We start from the raw sequence: 20,318 nt of genomic DNA on the forward strand, positions 1-20,318 counted from the left end.
GCTCACCACATGGATTAGTGAAGTCCAAAGTCCTGGTGCAATTCTTTGTGCATATGTACGGTTATTAATTTACATAAAACTGAAAATGACAAGAGTGACAAATCAGAAAGGTCTACCCTGGCATGAGCAATAGCATAGGAATGTAAACAAGATCTTGAACTCAGCTCATTCATAAAGACGGTGTTAAGCCTATGAATGAATGGAAGCCAGACTCTTTTTATAGGTGCACAACTACAGGATGAGAGGCAATGGAAACAATTTGCAGCATTGTAAATCCAATTAGATATAAAGGAAAAGAAAGTTCACTGTGAGGATGCTATTAAGTACAACATAACCAAAGGGCTATTCTCTGGTCTTGTTGGAGAAAGAACAATCAGGATCATCTTTTACTTGGTCTCCCATAACCAGGTAAGTGGATGATTTGGATGAATTGTGGATGAATTGGGTGGAAACTTGACTTAACCACTAGGTTCACAGCTTGTGACCAGCAGTACAAAGTCCAACTGATGGTTAGTTACTAGTGGCATCCTTCAGGGATCGAAACCAGGCTGATACTGTTTACTTGCTGTCTTTATTAACAACCTGGGCGAGGGGATGTTGTACGCTCCCAGCAAGTTTGTGGGTGACACCAAACTGTGGAGAAATGGTGGATATGTTGAAGGACAGGGCTGCTATTCAAAGGGACCTTGAGAGGCTGGAGAAATTGGCTGACAGGAATCTCAAGGAGTTTAACACAGGGAAGTGTAAAGTCCTGCTCCTGGGATGGAATAACCAAATGCAACAGGACAGGCTGGGACTAACTGGCAGGGGCACACCAGAGCAAACCCTGCAGAGGGTCATCAAGATCGTCAAAGGGCTGAAGTACATGACATGGGAGGAGAGACTGATGGTGTTTTGTTCAACATTAAGAAGAAAAGACTACAGCTAGGAGAGCTCATTGCTGTCTTCATCTACTTAATAAGAAAGTGTAGAGAAAATGAAGCCTAACTCCTTCTTAGGTGCACAGTTCTATCTGGAAACAAGTTGCAGCATCATGAATTCAGTGAGATACAAAGGAAAAGAAAATTTACCACAAAGTCCTTGGAGATACTCAGAACTAAATCAGACAAGGCCCTGAGCAACTTGATCCAGCTGTACCTGCTTTGAGAGCAGAAGCTGGACTAGATGACCTCCAAATGTCTCTTCCAACCTAAATTATACTGTGTTTCCGTGAAGTCTTTGGTCTCAGTGCCCTGGAGATTCTTGTTCATTGAAGTAAATTGTTTTATCAAATCAGCAGTAATGGTTTCTGAACATCAGACTACAACCAGGTATATTTCTTGCACTTTCTGATGCTACTGTAATGCCCCTGCACAGGTTATTTGTCAAGTTGTTATTTTCTTTTAGCAAAAGTGCTTTTCTTTGTCTCCCTGAGCTGTACCAGTAGGGACCTGAACTCTTGGTTTTCGAGATAAAATATCCATTAAAGGGCAGGTGTGAAGACATGGTGTAATCATATTTATACCACCTGTTTTCTAGGCACCAATGGCACCTGTGCTTTACTTAAAGCTAGAATTTGAACTGTATTTCAGTGGATTGCCATTTGATTAAAACACAGATTGGGTGAAAACCCAAGTCCAAAAACAATGACCTTTCCAGTGGAGGCTGATGCTTATTTTTAATCCATATTGAGTAACTCGTTGAAACGCCGAGAGTCCAGTCTGCTGAATATAACACTTCCCTCCAGTGTAATCTTCAGAATAGAAACCATCACATCTCAACCACTCATGCCAACAAGAAAGGGCTTCACATTGCATTGGTGCCAATGACTAAGCAAAAGATTTTACAAACTGCCTGATACCTTTTGTACTTGCTTTGCATCAGCAAAAGAGATCAGTGTGAGCATGCGGCAACAGAGAACTAAGTTCATCACAAATCTTCCAGTCTGGAGATGATGCATACATCAACCATACCTGTGTGTCCTGCTACTGGAAACCGAAGCATGAATGTTGTATATGTTTCTTGGTGTCTCAGATTCTGAAGACTATGTTAATGTCATGGAAAAAACAAACTCTCCTAAATTATTCAATAAACAAAATCACAATATGTGATCTAAAATCAGCTATTGCCATATAGATCTCCACTTCTGCTAATAGAAGGACCACATGTAAAAGATAAAAGATTCCTGTTTAGATCAGCAAGATAAAAGATTCCTGTTTAGATCAGCAAATTAATTTGTATCCTTTTTATTGCAGTGAAATTGTAGTAATTATTGCTAAAAGTTAGAAAGTCAAATTTTAAGTTTATACAAATGTTGAAATCCTGACAACAGGGAATTTGATTAATTTTAAGATTTTTTTTTAAAGCACCACAGTTCAGTACTTTCAATTCCTGTTGCATGGCATTCATACCTCTTACATGAAACATTAATTATGATTTTCTATGGTTTTATTACAGCTTAAACAATGATGTGAACTTAAATTCAGTATGAATGACATCAGTTGTTATGTATCTAACAAGAAATGATCATCACTATAAATCTATTTTACATTTTACAATGATTGTTTAAGACAGCTGAGCCTCATATGAGCTGAAAGAGTATGTCAGCATACAGCAGCTGCTGATAATAACCAGCATGTGCTGGCAAGAGCTTTTTGTTTTCTAAAGATAATTAAAACTTGCTATAGTTTTCCAGCTGCTACACAGTCAACAAGGACTACTCTTAAAAATGGGTGGTGTATTTCTGATTCACTTTAAAGGCATTGTGACCATCTCTACTGAACATTTACATAAAGACGATTGCTCTACGTTTTCAGTTTTTTCATGCATTTTCTGCAAAACAATCTATATGGCAATAGCTAGGATAAAAACCTGTTAAGTGTCAGCTTCAGATGTTCAGGAGGAGGAAAGCATTGTAATAACAACCATTTGTAACACTATAACAATAAAACATAGATATGAAACTATTTGCATCCTTACCCTTAAAATTCTGTATAATCTGTATTCACCTTGTATTTTAAAAGCTACCGTCTCTCTTTATGCCTGTAGTTTTCCATTGGTCCTCATTAAAGCCTTAAGATGGGATGTTCCCAGGATTTTAGACTACAGTTATCCTCCAGTTCTTGTGTAACTTCATGAACAGTGACTGGTGAAGACCAGTTTGTCTTCCCTGGTGTCAGCAGGCAAACCGTAGGTCCTTTGCCTAATTAGAGTCCAAGAGCAATGCAGTATTTTTCTTAACCAAAGTGTTGTACAGAAGTCATCCAAAACACGATGTTTTAGAACAATGAATTTTCAAATGTCTGAGTAATTTCTGATAAGCACATAATTATTTGGTTCAAGTCAAGTAGGTGAATGGTTTCTCAAATAACCTGTGCTTAGTTATGAAAAAATAACTGGTTTGAATAAAAAGACTCCGATGTCAGGGCATAATTAGTCCAAAATACATTATCTCCAAGGATACAGAAAACATTCCCAAATTATTATCAGGGCTATGATGAAGTACTATACACTCTTTTTTCCCTATCTCCCATTTTGCAGGCTGCTGTTTATAGAGTCAATCCAGACAAGCATGCCATGAGCAACCCTGTCCAGTGGTCCTAACCAGAGGCAGTAAGACTTAATGAAGGAAGCTTTCTAGAGGCAGCACCCCCAGTGCCAGAAACAAGTACTGTCAGAATAAAGCAGAGAAAGGATGAAATTACAGCTGCCTGGGGCAAAACGCAGTGCCCATCATGCTGGTGAGAGAATAGGTCTCAGCCCTACTCCTGAGGCTATGCTGAATCTGTAGCAGAACAGACTTTTTCACATAGCAAATTAATGATTTCCATACTTTCTGAAATATTAATTTCTATATAAACCAACCAAATGACTACAGAGTTGTATTTGTTTCACATCCTTAACAATATTACTTGGTCTGGTACGGAGCAGCACACCCTGCACTCAGGGTGGAGGAGAAAGTTCTGGGTAAGTAACTTCCAACAACAGTGAACTATTTAAGGCCTTGAAGTGCCTAATGCCCTCAGAAATCTAATTTTCAAGGCTTATAAAATTATATAAATAACTATACGAGTATCTACTCAAAGATAGATGGAACCTCTCTGAAGTGCAGAGAGGTTTGCACTGTCAGACTGAAAATATAACCCAAAGAACAGAAAAGGTACTAAGCTTCCCTCAGCAGTAGTCCAATTCTCACCCAGATAAATGAGTGGATGTCAGAAGCCAGAAGACAGTTTGAAATATGGATCAATATTGATCAAGGCAATAAAAAGGCTACAAAATTGATTATAGAGGACTGGAGCACCTCTCCTGTGAAGACAGGCTGAGGGAGTTGGGGCTGGTCAGCCTGGAGAAGAGAAGGCCCCAAGGAGACCTTACAGTGGCCTGCCAGTACCTAAAGGGGGCCTACAGCAAAGCTGGGGAGGGACTCTTTGTCAGGGAGTGGAGTGATAATGGCTATAAACTAAAAGAGGGTAGATTTAGATTAGGTATAAGGAAGAAATTCTTCCCTCCAAGGGTGGTGAGGCCCTGGCACAGGCTGCCCAGAGAAGCTGTGGGTGCCCCATCCCTGGAGGTGCTCAAGGCCAGGCTGAATGGGGCTTTGGGCAACCTGGTGTGTGGTGGGAGGTGTCCCTGCCCATGGCAGGGGGTTGGAACTGGGTGGGCTTTAAGGTCCCTTCCAACCCAAAACATTCTGTGATTCAGTAATAGAAGGACCTGATATTAGGGAAAACAAGAATTACTAAGAAATATTTTTTTTTTCTTTAACAGCTGCAGTTGTTTCCTCTAAAACTTCAGATGACAGAACTAATGAATTGACCAAAACATAAGGGACCATTTGAAATAATAAGACTCAGCAAATAACACCGCCATTATGTGTCAGTGAGTTAAAATGCTTATTATGCAGTTCAGCTGAAACTCAAAAGCACAAAGCTTTGGACACAACTGGCAGCAGCAATGTCAAAAAATAGTTCAACATAAAAGAGATTTAAAATGTCACAGGAAATCTCTTCCTTCGAAATTGGCGCTGCCCATGAATAGACCATTCTTGGTCTGAACAGATGAAACCCTGTGCCCCGTGTGTGCTGTGTGCGCGCAAAGGAGGCACCCCGCTGCCTCCTGCGGATCTCTGCAGTCCCACCCTACGCAGACCAAGGCAGGACTTAGCTGAAATGGCCTGAAATTGGTGAATGAAAGCCTCAAGACAACGACAGCTGAGTACAACAGCTGGTTCTTGCTTTCAAGGTGAGGCGCTGAATGAAGAAAGTTGCACCACAGGCTGTGCATCACCACCACCATTATTCGATCCAGGACGCGTTGCTCAGGCAGTGGTATGAAATGCAGCTTTTGCTGCAGTGGCTCCAGTTTTGGCAATGGGGTGTCTGATTTTAATGCAGAATCAGCAGTGTGAGTGATAAAGTGGTTTTGGACTACATATTCTGAATATCTCAGCCTGTTAATTTTGAAGGGACTTTTAAACCAGATATACTCCAATGAATGCTTGCTGAATTTAAAGGAAAATAAAGTCCTTTTAACTTTGGAGAAAGCTTAGGCAGACTGCCACTCTTAATGAAGTGAAGCTGACGGAATGACAGTTTTAAGAACTCCTCAGAAAAACATGTAAATATAACTGTAAAAATTAAAACAAAAAGGAGAAAGTTAAAAGCCAAGGACTTACTGTCTCCTCATCTGTGCCAAGCATTAACTTTTGGATTTTACATTATCCCCCTCATATAAATATTTGCAGGAAGAGAAAGCCATTATCTTTGAAGTTACAAAATGATTAGATATTCAGCTGCTGCCATCAGATGCAATTAAAGGCACAAAACAAAACTCAAATTCATCCCAGAGAACATTCAAGTTTGCCAAATATATTATGAAAAAGCCACATTGTGCGGCTATATGAGCCTTGTCCTGTCCACATTCCTACTCCCATACCAGTTGGAGACTAGAAAAAAATAATCATCCTGCCCTTTCCTGACATGAAAAGGATGCAAAAGGGCCGTGCCTCTCACACAAGCTCCATGAATGCTACACTTGTGTGATCTGACTATTCACAGAGACGCTTCTCCCATCTCAAATCTATAGTCTTCCTAAGTCTTTGGTCCCTTCTCAGATCTCACATCCTTTGAAAGGATGCTAGATGATGACAAGCAATATGATCTCATTATTCAGAGTGGTCTTTGCTCATCAGGTTCTGATTTTATATGAATTATGGATATTGATTTCAAAAGTAGAAGATCTGAGTTGTGGTCAGTTAATACGAACTGTCTGCTGCATGGTCTGAAATAATAAGACAATTAGTTGGCTTTTTAACGGAATTTACTTATGCATTTATGCAGGAATGTAAAAGTTCATGATAAGACATTTACTTTTGCAAGCTTTCTTCAGAAACTTCAAATATTAAAAATTATATTACAGCAAGAAGTGTTTAATATTCTTGGTTTAAACTTCTATGCTCTGATTTTTTAGACCTGTGGAGCAAGGTTTCTCTTCTTTTTGCATCTTCTGCAGCAGTGGAAAGAGTGGTTACCTTTATACCACTAAATGAAAGACAGACCAATTCCTGATTTTTTGGTCAAGCAGCATCACCTGGCTCATGCCCATGCTATCTGAGACCTGTCCTCTCTCCAATACGCATGCTTCATGTTGGGCTAACTGGAGCCAGGCAGTCTGGCCAGGAGCTTGTGGACAACATGGATAACCCACACTAAAATACTGGCTGAAAGGAAGCAGATAGTAAGGAAGGGGACAGCAAATCTGGAGAAAAAAAACACGGGGCACAATGTGTGCTGGGGGGCTGCAGAAGCAGCAGCTCCCTTGTACAAAAGTTGTGGATGAGCAAAACCTGTGCTACCATCCTACCTTTCGGACAGTAAAAGCTGTGCTGTAGCCTTCGGGGAAATGTCTTTCCTTTATGAGAGGGTATTTTCCTGCAAATGTGATTTCAAGAAGGAAACTGAGAAATCTCACCCCCAAATTGGCAGATTTGGGAGTGGAATGCTGGCTCGGGGGGTAGTTCATAAAAAGAATAAGGGCAAGAATTAAATCCAGGGATCATACATTTACGTATTGTTTTTTTCCTGTACTCCTCAACCACTCAAATGACAGAGATTCAGAAATAAGCACGGCACAACTGATAAAACAAACAAACCATGAGAAACACCAGTGACACACTGAGGATAAAAAAGTCCGATACCCTTTACGCTGTTAGGACTGAATGAGAGAGACAATAACAAATAGCATACAAATTTTGCTTCCAAATCCTGCAACCTTTGCTCATACAAACAGACCTTCCTCCAGCCACAATCCTATTAAAAGAGAGCACTATGATTGCCAAAGGCCTGTAATATCTAGCTCATTAAAACAATACTGGTTGACATTATTAGGATTTATTATTTTGCTCCTTTAGTGCAGACAAAGATTCATCCGAGTACATTGCAGAGCTGAGTCCTTCTTTGGCACTTTGAGTGGAAAGCAAAATGCCTGGTATGCTCCAGCAAGGCAGCTTGCACGCTTGGCAGATGGTATTTACTTAAGACATACTGCACAGCCCATATTTTAAACTAAGTTATGTCTCTGAGTTCACCTAACTTATCACAAAGACAAAAACTTGTGTTCGTCTGTGGGTGGATGTCAGTCAACCCCCCCTGTAATCTGACGTGTTACGGAGTGATTTTCTTCTCCCGGCAGAATTAACCTCCTCAGCCCAGTTATAGATCAGAGGCGAAAAGCCACAACATGTTTCCAGCCTGAGTCATGCACATGCTTCTCAGCTAAGCCACAAGGCTCCCAAGTTCTCTGAATCATGCCGGCTGCTCTCCCGTAGTTTCTAAATACTGCAGCTCAAGGTGCTCCAGCCCTCCTGTCCCGCCAGTACGGGATGGTGTGCAGTCAGCGGTGTGATGGTTTGCCCTGGTAAGCTCAGCTGACCTGGTGAACTGAACCTCAGACGGGAAACTCATAAGAGGTTTTTAAGCAAAAGCATACACACGAGAATTTTACGAGGCATGAAGATGAGGGTTTACTGACTTGCCCACATTCAAGTACCCGCTTAATAAGAATAAAGAAGAAATGACACAACTAGCATACACTGGATCAGGCCCACAGGCCATATAACTCAGTATTCTGCCCTTAAATAAATAAAGCAGCTATTACAAAGTGGAACAAACCCAAATACGGACAATCGTTTAAAACCAAACTACAAGGGAGATGTTTTTTTAATCCCTCCAATTAGTGGCTTAGGCTCTAATCTAAATAAACAGTATGTCCTATAGGAAACAGCTCATATAATTGTTTAAGTGCAACTAAAATTCTGAGAATATTGTACGATACAAGATAAAAACAATGACTATGGCTAAGATACTATCGATGACTTCATGGTATTAGCATTTGAACCAAATGAAAACAAAAAAGCCCATTAGTATCTATTACCTAGAGAGGAAAATAGTATCTGTCTGGAGCTTAAAAATGCTGATTTTTTAAATTAACACTTACAGTGCTCTGTATTTTCAGGGATTTATGTATAAATAAAGACATAAGAGCATCCCAGTACAAAAAATTCAAATTCTCTTAAATAATCTATTTTTGTGAGTATTTTACTTCTGTTATGTAGCATTTTATATACCCCAGTGACTTATCACATCTAAATTTAAACCAACAAAATACCCCAGTTATTAGTACACTGATGTTTCATTTATCAAGCATACATCTTGCACTTAATGGATTAAATGTCTTTTACCATTCATACCTCTAATTACACAACAGGGTTAATTTGAAAATTAAAAATCTCCTCAGTGATCAATACAGGAGACAGACAGCACAATTACAGCTGCTCGTTTCACCACGAGCAATTTCAAAACAAAAATGTCTCAAGTTAGATTTCACCTTGGCTGAAATCCGGCTTTCAGTGAAATCAAGAGCAAAAGTCCCCCAACTCAAAAGACAAGCCAAGGTTTCCTTCTCTGCTTAAACTGCCTGTGTCAGCACAGCCTGCCTGGCTACCCCATGGCTGTAAGAGTTGTACCACACTGAGCCACCGAAGGGCTGAGGTTGGCAGGGCCCCTGGAGGCCCCTGGTTCCCCCCTGCCCAAGCAGGGACACCCAGAGCAGGCTGCCCAGGCGGCTTTTGGAGCTCCCCAAGGAGGAGACCCCACAGCCTCTCTGGGCAGCCTGTGCCAGGGCTCCGTCACCCGCCCAGCACAGCAGTGCTGCCTGGTGCTCAGAGGGAGCCTCCTGGGTGCCCGGCTGTGCCCATGGCCTCCTGTCCTGGCACTGGGCACCACTGAGCAGAGCCTGGCTCCGGCCTCTCTGCACCCTCCCTTCAGGGGTTTAGGGACATGGAGGAGATCCCCCTGAGCCTCCTCTTCTCCAGGCTGAGCAGCCCCAGCTCTCTCAGCCTCACAGCAGAGATGCTCCAGCCCCTTCACCATCTTGGTGGCCCTCCGTTGGACTCCCTCCGGTGTGCCCAGCCCTCTCCAGTACTGCAGGGCCCAGAAGAGGATTCAGCACTCCAAGTGCAGCCTCACCAGTGCTGAGCAGCAGTGAAGGATCACCTCTCTCAACCTTCTGGCACACTTTGCCTAATGCAGCCCAGGACAGTGTTAGCCTTCCCTGTGGTTAGAACACACTGCTGGCTCATGCTCAACTTAGGACCCCAGGTCCTTTTTTGCAGAGCTCCTTTCCAGCTGGGCAAGGCCAAAAGGAACCATTATCATCGCTTAGTCTGCTCACCTGTATCCCACAGGCCACAGGATTTTAGCCAGTAATCGGTGCATTAAGCTGATTGTTTCTGCCTCAGCAAGTGCATGAGCTTTCAATCTGTTCTAACTTTGGTATTACTTGACAATTTTGAACCTCTTTACCAGGCGGTGGCTCCAGGGAAGGTTTCTCTGCCTTTCCTTTTCAAATGTCCTGTTTTCCATGAAGTAAAACCTTGCAAAACTTCAATTAGGTGGACTGTAATCTTCCTCACTACTATTTATGTATGTGTTTTTATAAACACACCTCAGGGTACTTTGACTTTATAAATACACCTCAGGAAGTTTACATTTTTATGCGAAAGTGGCAGCACAAATACTTCAACCATTTCAGAGTACTAGTTTAGAGAGAAAGAAAAAAAAAGATGTTTTTAAAGAAATCCTACAACTTCATTGAAAAATTCAAGTTTCCTCACATTTTGGGATGAGAACCTGAGGAAACAGAGCATGTAACGAAGGAAATTTAATGGTGAAGAAGCTTCATGCAATGTAGGGCCTCAGTTTTTAATAGAATTTCACATACTGTAAAAAAAAAAAAAAAAAAAAAAAAAAAGAGTAAAAAAAAAAGTTTCACAGACTTCATCAAGACTTGATGTTTTTCCACTGACCCAAATACTGCATGTGCTGTGAGTTCATGCCCACCCCACATGCTTGTCTGACTGGAGGGAGTGATGGGCCATGCCCCAGCTAAGGTCTGCAATGCATCTCAGGAGCTGAGGATCCTTCTCCTTGTAGCTCAGGCCACCCCAGCCCCAGAAACATCCCCTCCTGCCTTCTGCTGGGTCTTGCTGCACCTCTGATGCACAGCTCATACAGAAAAACTACAAATAGCTCCTGCTGCTAGTTAGCCCACAAACTCAAGGGGCTGGAGGTCACTATCATAGGTCATCATTATCATCAAGTTGAGTCCTGTAGGCTCACCTTTTGCTTTCTTAGGTTCAGACAATTAGGTTAGAAGATGTATAGGTAAAGTGGCCAGCATCCAGAATGTGGGGAAAGGTGTAGTCCGGTTTGCCTGAATAACTGTATTTTGGCCTCTTTGTGTCTTTGAACAAAACCATAGTCTTTAATTACACAATCATATCCTGCTTCCAACCTCCAGTGATGGACAGGTTCTCTCTACTTGTACACATATCCAGAATGAGATCCTTTTTTTTTAAATGCAGATTACAACTGCACCGTATTCACTTGCATCATTTCCAGGTTCTCCTTCTGAGCACTGTATGGCAGTATATTACAGCTGTCTATTGCTGCTATTTGGTTTGGTTTACGTTGACAGATGAGATTTAAAGTCACCTGAAACACACGTCACTCACATCCCTCTGCAACACCTTCTGCAAACTGGAAGCTACTCATGCTTAGAAAAGACAAAAAAATAAACACAATGAATTAATTCCAGAGTGAAGAATATAGACAGAAAAATGCATTTGTTTCTCTAACACTCCCTCAAACCAGGCAGGTGACATACAATAACAGTAATCACAGAAGTTCAAAACTGAACTTACAAGAGTATAAAACATCTGCTGAATGTTGAATGGAGAGTTTGCCTTGAAAAGTTGTAACACGCTTTGAGATTGTTCCATCAAAAGATCCTCTTAAACAGCTCTTGCCCGTGGACATGAACTGAGGCAAATCACAGAGCATTACTCACTGTGGTCAGGAATTTATTCACTAAGAACAAGAATTCATCCTATTTTTTCTTCATATTATTTTCTTTCTGAAAGTGCAGTCTAAAAACCAAATCTTTCTGTAGATATAAACATGAATCTTTAACAGCAATGCCTAGCTGTGCTGGGGAAGAATGTGGCTCCATTCACCTTGACTTATGTTCTACTTGGGCTGCACAACCACTGCTTTCAATTTAAAATTTTCAGTAATTCTTCATTGCTTTTCACCTACAACTACTTTTTATATTTTCTGTTCTATCCTGTATTTAGCCATGTACTCTGAAAGAAATAACAACTTTGTGACTCACGTAATATAAATTCTTGAAAGTCACCACCTTATTTATTTAAAGAGCACATGAGTAATCATTAATGAATTCTCATACAGTTACTGCCTACACTGTTTGAATAAATACCTCAGACCAAACGTGCTACACCCTGTTCCTTTATGCTGAGGCATGTGTCCCCTTCAGCATGGAAACTAACGGGCTTAGGGGGGGAAAGGGAATCATCAAAAGATCACATTTTGAAAATACCTTTTTAATATCAGACAGATAATTGCTGCTCACATTCACAGGCCACCACATAATTCTGCCTCAAGGAGTCGGTGTGAACACAAACCAAATATTTAGGACTTTCAAAGTATGATCTGATTAAAATAACAGTCTAGTTCGTTTCATTTCCCTTATGGTGGTTTTCTTTTTAGAAATGATTAAATAACATAATTCCTATAATGATTCATTTTGTTTATTTTTAACTAACACCAAAGGAAAATACAAAGGAAAGCTTCTTCGGCAAAAGTGTTTTTAAAGGAGGAAGAAAAGCTGTATTGCACAACATGATAGAGTAATTCAGCACCGTTTGGAATAGTATATGCCACCGGTGACAGAAAAGCTAGAAGTGCATGCAACACTTGGTATTACTCTGCATTAGTGAAGCAGGTTCAGATCCCGGGCTGGAAGCTCTGAGTGCTCTATCCGTTGCTTAGTAAATCACTCCTTTCAGTAAGGAAAATTACCCCTGTTGTAAGAACTTCAGTGTTTACTATTGTGGCTGCCTCCGGTTTGAAATCTAGTAACCGAAAAATATCCGCACAAGAAGCAGAGAGCAGGTATTCAAACAAGCCCCAAGGCAGCTTAGCACTTAAACATGTGGCAGCTCTCCTTCCAGCAAAGCAATTAAGCATGCAAGACTCATCATTCCAGTGATGTTAAAATGAAGACTGGATGTTTTTCTAAACATATGCTCTAGTTCAAGCAGTGACTAGACAGGGGAGGTGCTAACGCAAGAACAAGGGGAGTGGGGTTCAAATACATTCTCTTAATGGCTTCTTCTTGCCTTAAAAATGTGTGGACCAGTGATATATGAAAGCAGGGAGCCTGAAGAATGATTTACACACACTCTACTGAATGGGGACACTGGAGGCTGGGTTTGGTTTTCATCTTGTATCTCCTGATTTAGTTTTCAATATATTCTTGGTAAATTGCTCTCTGGCACTCCGTTACCAACTAATCATGCTTCCAGGCTGATACCTCAGTCCATGTTGAGGTCCTCTCTCTGCCTACATCACATTTACTACTACTTCCATTTACTTAGGGATGACGGCATCACTGCATGCGACATGAACTCCACCTGCCCTGGCCTGGTGGCAGCCACAGAGGGTTGACCTGCTGGCCCAGGGAGGCCTCGTGAAGGTCTTGTCAGTGCCTTGGGCGGATCTAGGATTTCTTCCAGAGTGTAAATGGGAAATTTCAGGTTGAATTATACTAGTTACACTTAGGTTTATTTTATTTATTTATTTTTTTGTATTGCTAACACGGGTATTTATTTTAAATTTGTTATTCTACTTGGGGCACTTGAGGAAATATGTATACCTCACCTGTGATTTTCTACTAGGCCTGTATGATCCTATATACAGGCACATAACACGCACATCAGCACCTACTTGCACATTCAGTATCATTATTACTAATGAACTGACACATAACCAACAGTGGACTCTATCCCCAGCTTTCTATCAGTAAAAGAAGTGTATTCTTAGCAAGCCTAAATACCTAAATTTCTTTTGCGTCACGTTGGTACATGCTGAACTGCAATGTATCATATCATCAAGGCACTATCCAAGTATTATTTCCTACAGCCTGGCACGGGACGTAATGGAAAGCTGTGGCAGAGCAGCAGACTCACCACATACCAAGGACCTGTGCAACAAACTGCAGACAGAAAAGTTACAATGCAGAAATTCCTATCTGTCCCAGCCTCTCGAGCCATGGCAGTATTTATTGCCTTCATTTCCAATGCTAACTACAGGATTCCAGTATCTCTGCCATGGCACGACGTAGCCAAGGCTGCTTTATGAAATGACCTGATTTTCAGAGTATGTGTATGTCATACTTTGACTGCTGCCTCAACTGCAGCCTTTCACATCGGTCACAGGTTTTGGGAAGATCTGCATGGTGGAACAACTCCTGTATAGCCCGCGACGTACAAGGTCCAGGAGGGAAAGCTGTGCAGCACATGACAGGCAAAGGAGGCGCATTGAACAGTTTCATCAGTAGCTGGTGCTCGAAAATGAAGTTGGCTCTAACACCGTGCCTAAAACACTTCCAAATAAATCTGAGGAGAAATGAATTACCCTTCCTTTCCATTCAGCCCCAGCTGTACACTGGGTACACAGCATGACATAATATCCTTCCTGAAATCAGAGCTGCAGAGAGGACCAGTATCCTTCACACAGGACCAGTTCCTGAGATCGCGCTGCAAACAACTGCGTTTTCCTAATTGCCACAGAAACTATCTCCTTCATCTTTTTTAAAAGCTGGCCAAAGAAGTAAGTATTGTTTTCTTTATAAACACAATAGAGGTTTCATCACTACGTCCCTGTACTTCTGTGAGAGTTTGACAGCCACACATACACAGAATATTACTTGAAAGCAACACACAGGAATAGCCACTCTGCTTAACTGCTGCTGTTCAGAAGCTCTCACCAATTTATTCACTATTTTCTAGATAGAGACAGTGAATGATGTGAACTCTGTGACTGTCTGTAGTTAGCAGAATCAAAGACCTTTTTGTAAACTGACAAGACAGTGACTGAGAAATTGCTATCTTCAGGATTTTATTTTTTTGATGGCAAATATGTGGCATATTCTTTTCTGTAGGCTGGACCACATCTATCTGGGAAACTGGCGTTATTCAAACAGGATGCTACTATTCACTGATTTGTTTTTTAAGCTGGAAAAAAACACTAGTTCAGTTGGCTTTTAATTTTTATACTTGCTTTAAACATTCTGAAGATAATTTCAATTGCATGTACAGGCCAGAGGATTTGTCTTGAGGCCAACCTGCATTTAGCTTCAGCCCTGTAGACACTCCGAGAAAATCAATACATCTGCAGTGACCGCCTAGATGAATGCATAAGCAATCAGAGAAAGCCAAGTCAGCCATTATTCTCAGGGACATGTGACAAGTTTCCCAGCACTCTGACAGCTACGCATGCTTGTTTGCAGAGAGGGTTAGCCCCGCTGGCAGCTTCCAGCCGCCCTGGGCTCGTGCTTTGTTTTTACCTGGCTGATCACCTATTTGTTCTCTGTGCGTTACAGGCAGCTTTCACCTGCAGCACTCGGAGCAGAGGTACCGGTGCCAGTAGCTGCTGTGCCGCTCAGAAAAGACGAACTTCAGCACTAAAACTCCTGCATAGTTTATGATTAAAAGATTATATAGTTAAATAGCTAAACAGGCACTAGCAGTTGTCTCTCGGTTCTCCGTGCCTACGTGCATAGGTGCAATGTGCAGAAAGAGCGAGTTGTGAATGACTGTTCCAAACTCCAACCCAAACCGGATTAGTGCAGAACAGGGAGGAAAAAGGGGCTGGAATTTGAGGGATGAAAACATCTTCGATTACGAAAGCGGGGACCTGCCACGGCAGCCGGCTAGGGAGGGCTCCTGCCAGACACTCACCTTGCTGAATCTTCGTCAGGAGCTGGTGACGTGCGAGAATCCTGCTCGTCCTGTAGGGAGGGCGCCTCGCCGTCTGGTCAAATCGCAAGTACATCTCCTGGCCCTCAGGTGACACCGAGTTGAGATAGTAACAGCCTGTGCCTGATGTCCTGGGCACCTGCTTAAACATCTCTGCTCCTTTAAAATCCCTCCTTCGGTCTCCCCGTGTGGCTACTCCAGATTATAATCAGGGTAATGAAAGGAGGGAGGCAACCAGCCCTAGGGAGCTGAAAAGAGCAAGCGCTTTAAAAGAAAAAGGAGTGCCAAAAGCTACAACTCAGGATTCCTGCTTCTCCCACATGATCTGCAAGGGCCAATCGCTCCGAGAGCAGCCGGTGGAAGTGCGGCGTGCTGGAGAGGGACAGAAAGTCAGCCCAGCACTCACAGCCCCACGCCGTCCCGCAGGCTACGACGTGCTTCTGCACTTACGAAGCATGGGAGAGCTGCGCGGGGCAGCTTCGGAAACCAAATTAAGAAAGGCTCCAGGCATCTGGGAATACCTCTTTTAGCCTGCAGAGCTCCTTGTTATGCAGGGCTGGGGAAAACCTTTTCCTCCTCCACGCCACGCAGCTGTCGAGTCATCTCCTGAGATGATGCCCTCGCTCCTTTTCTAAAAATCATACCGGTGTTTGCCAAGGGAAAGTCAGTTTAGGGCTGGGCTGTCTGAGTCCCCAAAACCACACAGTACAGCGAGCACTGGAACAAATGAAGCCCTTCCGATGAAAAAAAAAAGAAACACAAAACTCACCAAAACAACAGGAAACCCTTAGCAGCAGGCACTCGGTGTTAGTAAACAAATCCAAAACTCGTAGTATCAGTGTTACTGAGAACCAGCTCCAGCCAGGAAGAGGGGAAAAAAGAGTGAGAGATGCTTGCTTCTTCTGGTTCCTCAGTGTGATGTCTTTTGTTTTTGAACAGACAGAGGGGCATCTGTTTTTTATTCAGTCTTACATATCAACCACCGAGTTTGCAAAACATGACATTTCTTTACTTAATCAAATATAAGCAGAGCGTTGCAATTTTTATCAACATACAGGGAGCCAATCTGCTTAAAAATATACACAGTAACGCTGAAAATGCCCTACTAGTATGCCTGTTGATTAATTTTCCATTACATTTCAAAATACCAGCATCTTGGCTCAGTACACACCTACCCTGAGCTGATTTCTAATGGGGCCGGGATCTTGCCAGGGTGCCTCGTGATGGGAGACGGTGTCTGAAATGAGCACCACCAGCACACGGGAAGCCAGTTTGCAGCCCTGGGGATGGATTTCACAGATCTACCCGTGATGACACTGCCCATACCTTGCTGTGAGAGCCGCAAGAAGTCACGGCATCCCTTCTTCCTACAGCCCAGACAGGGCAGGGCCCTGGGGTGGCACGGCCGGGACGTGCCCGCAGGCAGGGAGCAGTCAGGCGGTTCTCAGCAGCTGCTGGAGCAACCCGTGAGCCACCCCCTGCACCCTGCCAGGGCAAACATCACCCCCACCCTATTGGGAAGCAGAGAGGACAGTTGTTTCATTCCCAATTATTTATTAAAACGTTGCTCTGTGCAAAAAAAAAAAAAAAAACAAAAAACTTAGGGCAGGGTTTTGCTGAGATGAAATTTGCTTTCATTGCGTGTTATGGATTTTGTTCCTAATAGACACGGGGCTTTCGCTGTGCAATAAAATGGGGAACTATAATTGCAGGTGCTAGACATTTAAAATGAATGCCCTAGACAGAAAGCCTCCAGGACCTGTTATTACCGTCCACTGCCGCCTCCCAGTCCTGTGTCTTGCTGTCTTCTGCTCCAGATGTGGCTGCGCAGTCAGGGGGGACGACTTCAAACTCGAGACAACATCGTATACATCGGGGTGTGGGTCTGCACCCCAAACAGGACATGGCTGGGAGTGGGAATCGCCCATCTCATCCCCGCTGCAGTGTGCAGGGCAGAGAGGCAGGAGAGCTGCTCAGGGGCAAGCAGAGGGAGCCTGGGGGGCAAGGGAAAGGGTGCTCACCATTCCCACCCAGCTCACTGCACCCTGGGGAAAGTCAGCCTGTCAGCCACTCCTCTGCTGTCTTTTGAAGAGTAAATATCCCAGGGACTCCTGAACGTCAATGATATGCACGGTGTTTATCCAAAGAGACTTTGTCACTATGCAGGGAAATTCTTATTTGATTCATCTACAGCCCTCTGATCTAATTCTACTTATAAAACGCTATTGCTAGTGGAAGAAGCGATTATTAACATTTCATAGCACACTATTTAAATTTTCATGGGGATTTCTTTTTTCTCCTGGAAAATGCAGACTTTTCTTCAGCTAATGGGATTCCGCATTGTTCCTTACAGTACTTCTAGAGACTCATAACCAGTTTAACAGAAATGTAATGCTTCAAAAGGCAGACCAAAGGAAAAAAAAAAAAAAAAAGCCAGAGCAAGAGCCTAAGTACAGTACTGACTGGGGAACAAGTGCAGCAAAGGCTGAGCCCTCAACAAGCCTGGCTATATGGTATATTAGAGAGCAATGCACCGGCCCTAGTGCCTCACTCCCATGTAGGCATTGGAAGTAAAGGGGCACCTCCGAGCTGCCCTCCTGGCTCCCTGAGCAGCACTTCTCAGCCCTCACAAAGGGCAGAATTAGAAGCAAGGTGATGAATTTCCCCTCCTTCCTGCACACCAGGGTCAAAACCCCGATGTCAGAGCTGCAGGGCTGCTGCAGGCACCGCGCTGCCTCCTCTGGGGCTGAATTCTTTGGCTGCAGTCCAGCACTTGCATAGTAGTCAAATAAAACAAGAAGCAACAAGAGCTAGCTGCTCTCACAGCGTCCATTTGAAAGCTCCCGTGCTTCAGTTTGTGCACGGCGGAAGAAAGAAGCAGTCCTCCTTTCATTTAAAATGACTGTCTCCTTGTTCGGTGACTGTCCTGTCACTCCCTGTTTATTTTCAGAAATGCGTAAGTAAGTCATTCATGTGAGAAAACACCTCTGGCCACCAACCTTTGGGACGAAAAGGACTACAGAAGCATAAGCTCTTAAGAGTTATATAAGAGAGCTAATTAATATTTCAGTTTCCGTTTACTGTCTGCTGCTGGAATACTTAGCAGAGCAGCACCAAACTTCATGCACCTCTCCGAAAAGCACTCAGAGATGAAAGCATCCTCACACGCTCTACCGAGGCTGGAGGGGACCTGGAGCACACGCATGAAATCGCTGCCGGCCACAACAGCAAGGCCCCTGGGATGGGAACTTGGTCCCCGAGTTCCTGTGTCACGGCTGATCCATGGGAATGGAGATTTCTTCAGAAAAATAAAAAATAAAAATGTTCTTAGCTAAATCAGAACATCTACGATACAGCAACTGCGTGTCACTGTTAGATGTGTAACAGAATAAACACAAATGTGATGAATCCTGAGATGTTCCGGAAGATCAGGAAGCTTTACTTAAAGGCTTATGAACACAGCACAGCATTACGGAAACCTGCACTGTGTTTAAGTAGAAATGGCAGAGCTCAGGGATGTGTACTCTTTGGTGTATGCTTTCATAGGCAGAATGCAACACTTGATTTTCTGCTCATCGATTTGTTTTTTGGTCCTCTGCCTCTTTCTCTCACTGAAATTGCATTTGGTGTGATGGCAAAAGGGTAGAAACGATTTGCAGGAAAACCTGCCCCAGGCCTACTCATGTATACCAAAGTATTGCAGGCGGCCCTTGAGATCTGCTTCCACTGGGAGTGGGGTACCCTTATGGGATGGAGAGGAGTGCAGTGTGCCCTAGAAACACTGAATCACATCTGGTACTGAACAACTGACTTACACCCAGCTTTTCTGAGCAAAATGACAGTGCAGGTTTCTGTATCAGTTTCCACCCTGGCCTTAGATTATTGCTCACATGGACATGAGGCAACTGGAGTGAGGTTCATTGAGATGAACGGCACTTTCCCCCTTGTACCCACAGCCATACAACAGGACCACTTACTCATTATAGTGCATCTCTCCTTATGAACTGTGAGACCATGATGTCCAACACCACGTGGAGTTTCTCGGGCTTGGATTTAACCTGCCGTTCTCACACAGTAATCAGTCGCTTGATCTCGCTGCCGAGACCCATTTCCCTTTTATTGTTAGTTACACTTATCTGCTTATAGCACATCTAAAATTAAATGGCAGCATGATGGCTTCTCTTCATCTGAAAGCACGAGTGCTATGAGAACAACACCGCTTCCCAGCCCTGCAGTGGCACAGGTGTTATTCCCATTAATGACACGCAGTTATAGGAAGCCATCCAAAATCAAGGATTTGCTGTTAACTTGTTGATTTCTGAACTCTCTTCTATAGTTCTGCAGGTAGGAGAATATTTCAGTTGCTGGGTTTTGGCTAAAACTCAAATATCCGACACAATTTCTTCCCTATGCCTGCACTTCCAGATGCCTGCACAGCAGCTAAGGCATTAACACCAGGCAATTCCTCCTTTCTCAAACCCAGGAAGAGAAAAAAGTCATACATGGGGAGCCCAAAGCTATGTTTATGATGAGACTTTCTCTTCTCTCACGTGTTTTGAACCCTGTCTCTTAGACCTGGACATTTAAAAGCACAACTTCACCGCCTGAATGTTTTAAAAAAATGTTTTGTGGCATTTGTTTGCATGCTGGGATTACTCCAGCCTGCAGCCAGAGGTCTCGGCAGTGCTCCGGACGCCTTCCCGGGGCTCTGCAGCACACAGGGGCTGCCAGCAACTGGACTGGGGCAAAAGGAAAATAGTTCAGGCCAGATTTCAACATCGCTGGGAAGCAGGATGGAAAGAGCTCATAACAGCAGAGCATTGCAACAGAGAGCTGTCTAATTGGAAAGCCTGATACCAAAGTGTTTTGGAGGCAAGGCAGCTGCTATGCGAACTGCCTGATAGCGGGTTTTAAAAAATGAGCACTAAGCAAGCCTGTT

General features: G+C 43.2%; 1 protein-coding gene across 6 annotated transcripts in view; it reads right to left on the reverse strand.

The window, feature by feature from the left end:
- STARD13 (StAR related lipid transfer domain containing 13) overlaps nt 1-20,318 on the reverse strand; it is a 292,836-nt gene that overhangs the window by 107,846 nt on the left and 164,672 nt on the right. Inside the window, exon 1 of one of the 6 annotated variants that reach the window (XM_082771050.1) lies at nt 15,362-16,013. The exons of the other annotated variants lie outside the window; for them this stretch is intronic. Within the exon in view, the coding sequence (XP_082627176.1) occupies nt 15,362-15,530 (169 nt within the window). The 5' untranslated portion in view covers nt 15,531-16,013. Of the gene's footprint in view, nt 1-15,361; nt 16,014-20,318 lie in introns of those variants that run through there. 6 annotated transcript variants of the gene reach the window in all.

The sequence above is a fragment of the Aythya marila genome (genome assembly GCF_965140915.1).
Source record: "Aythya marila genome assembly, chromosome: 1".
Classification (NCBI taxonomy): Eukaryota; Metazoa; Chordata; class Aves; order Anseriformes; family Anatidae; genus Aythya; species Aythya marila.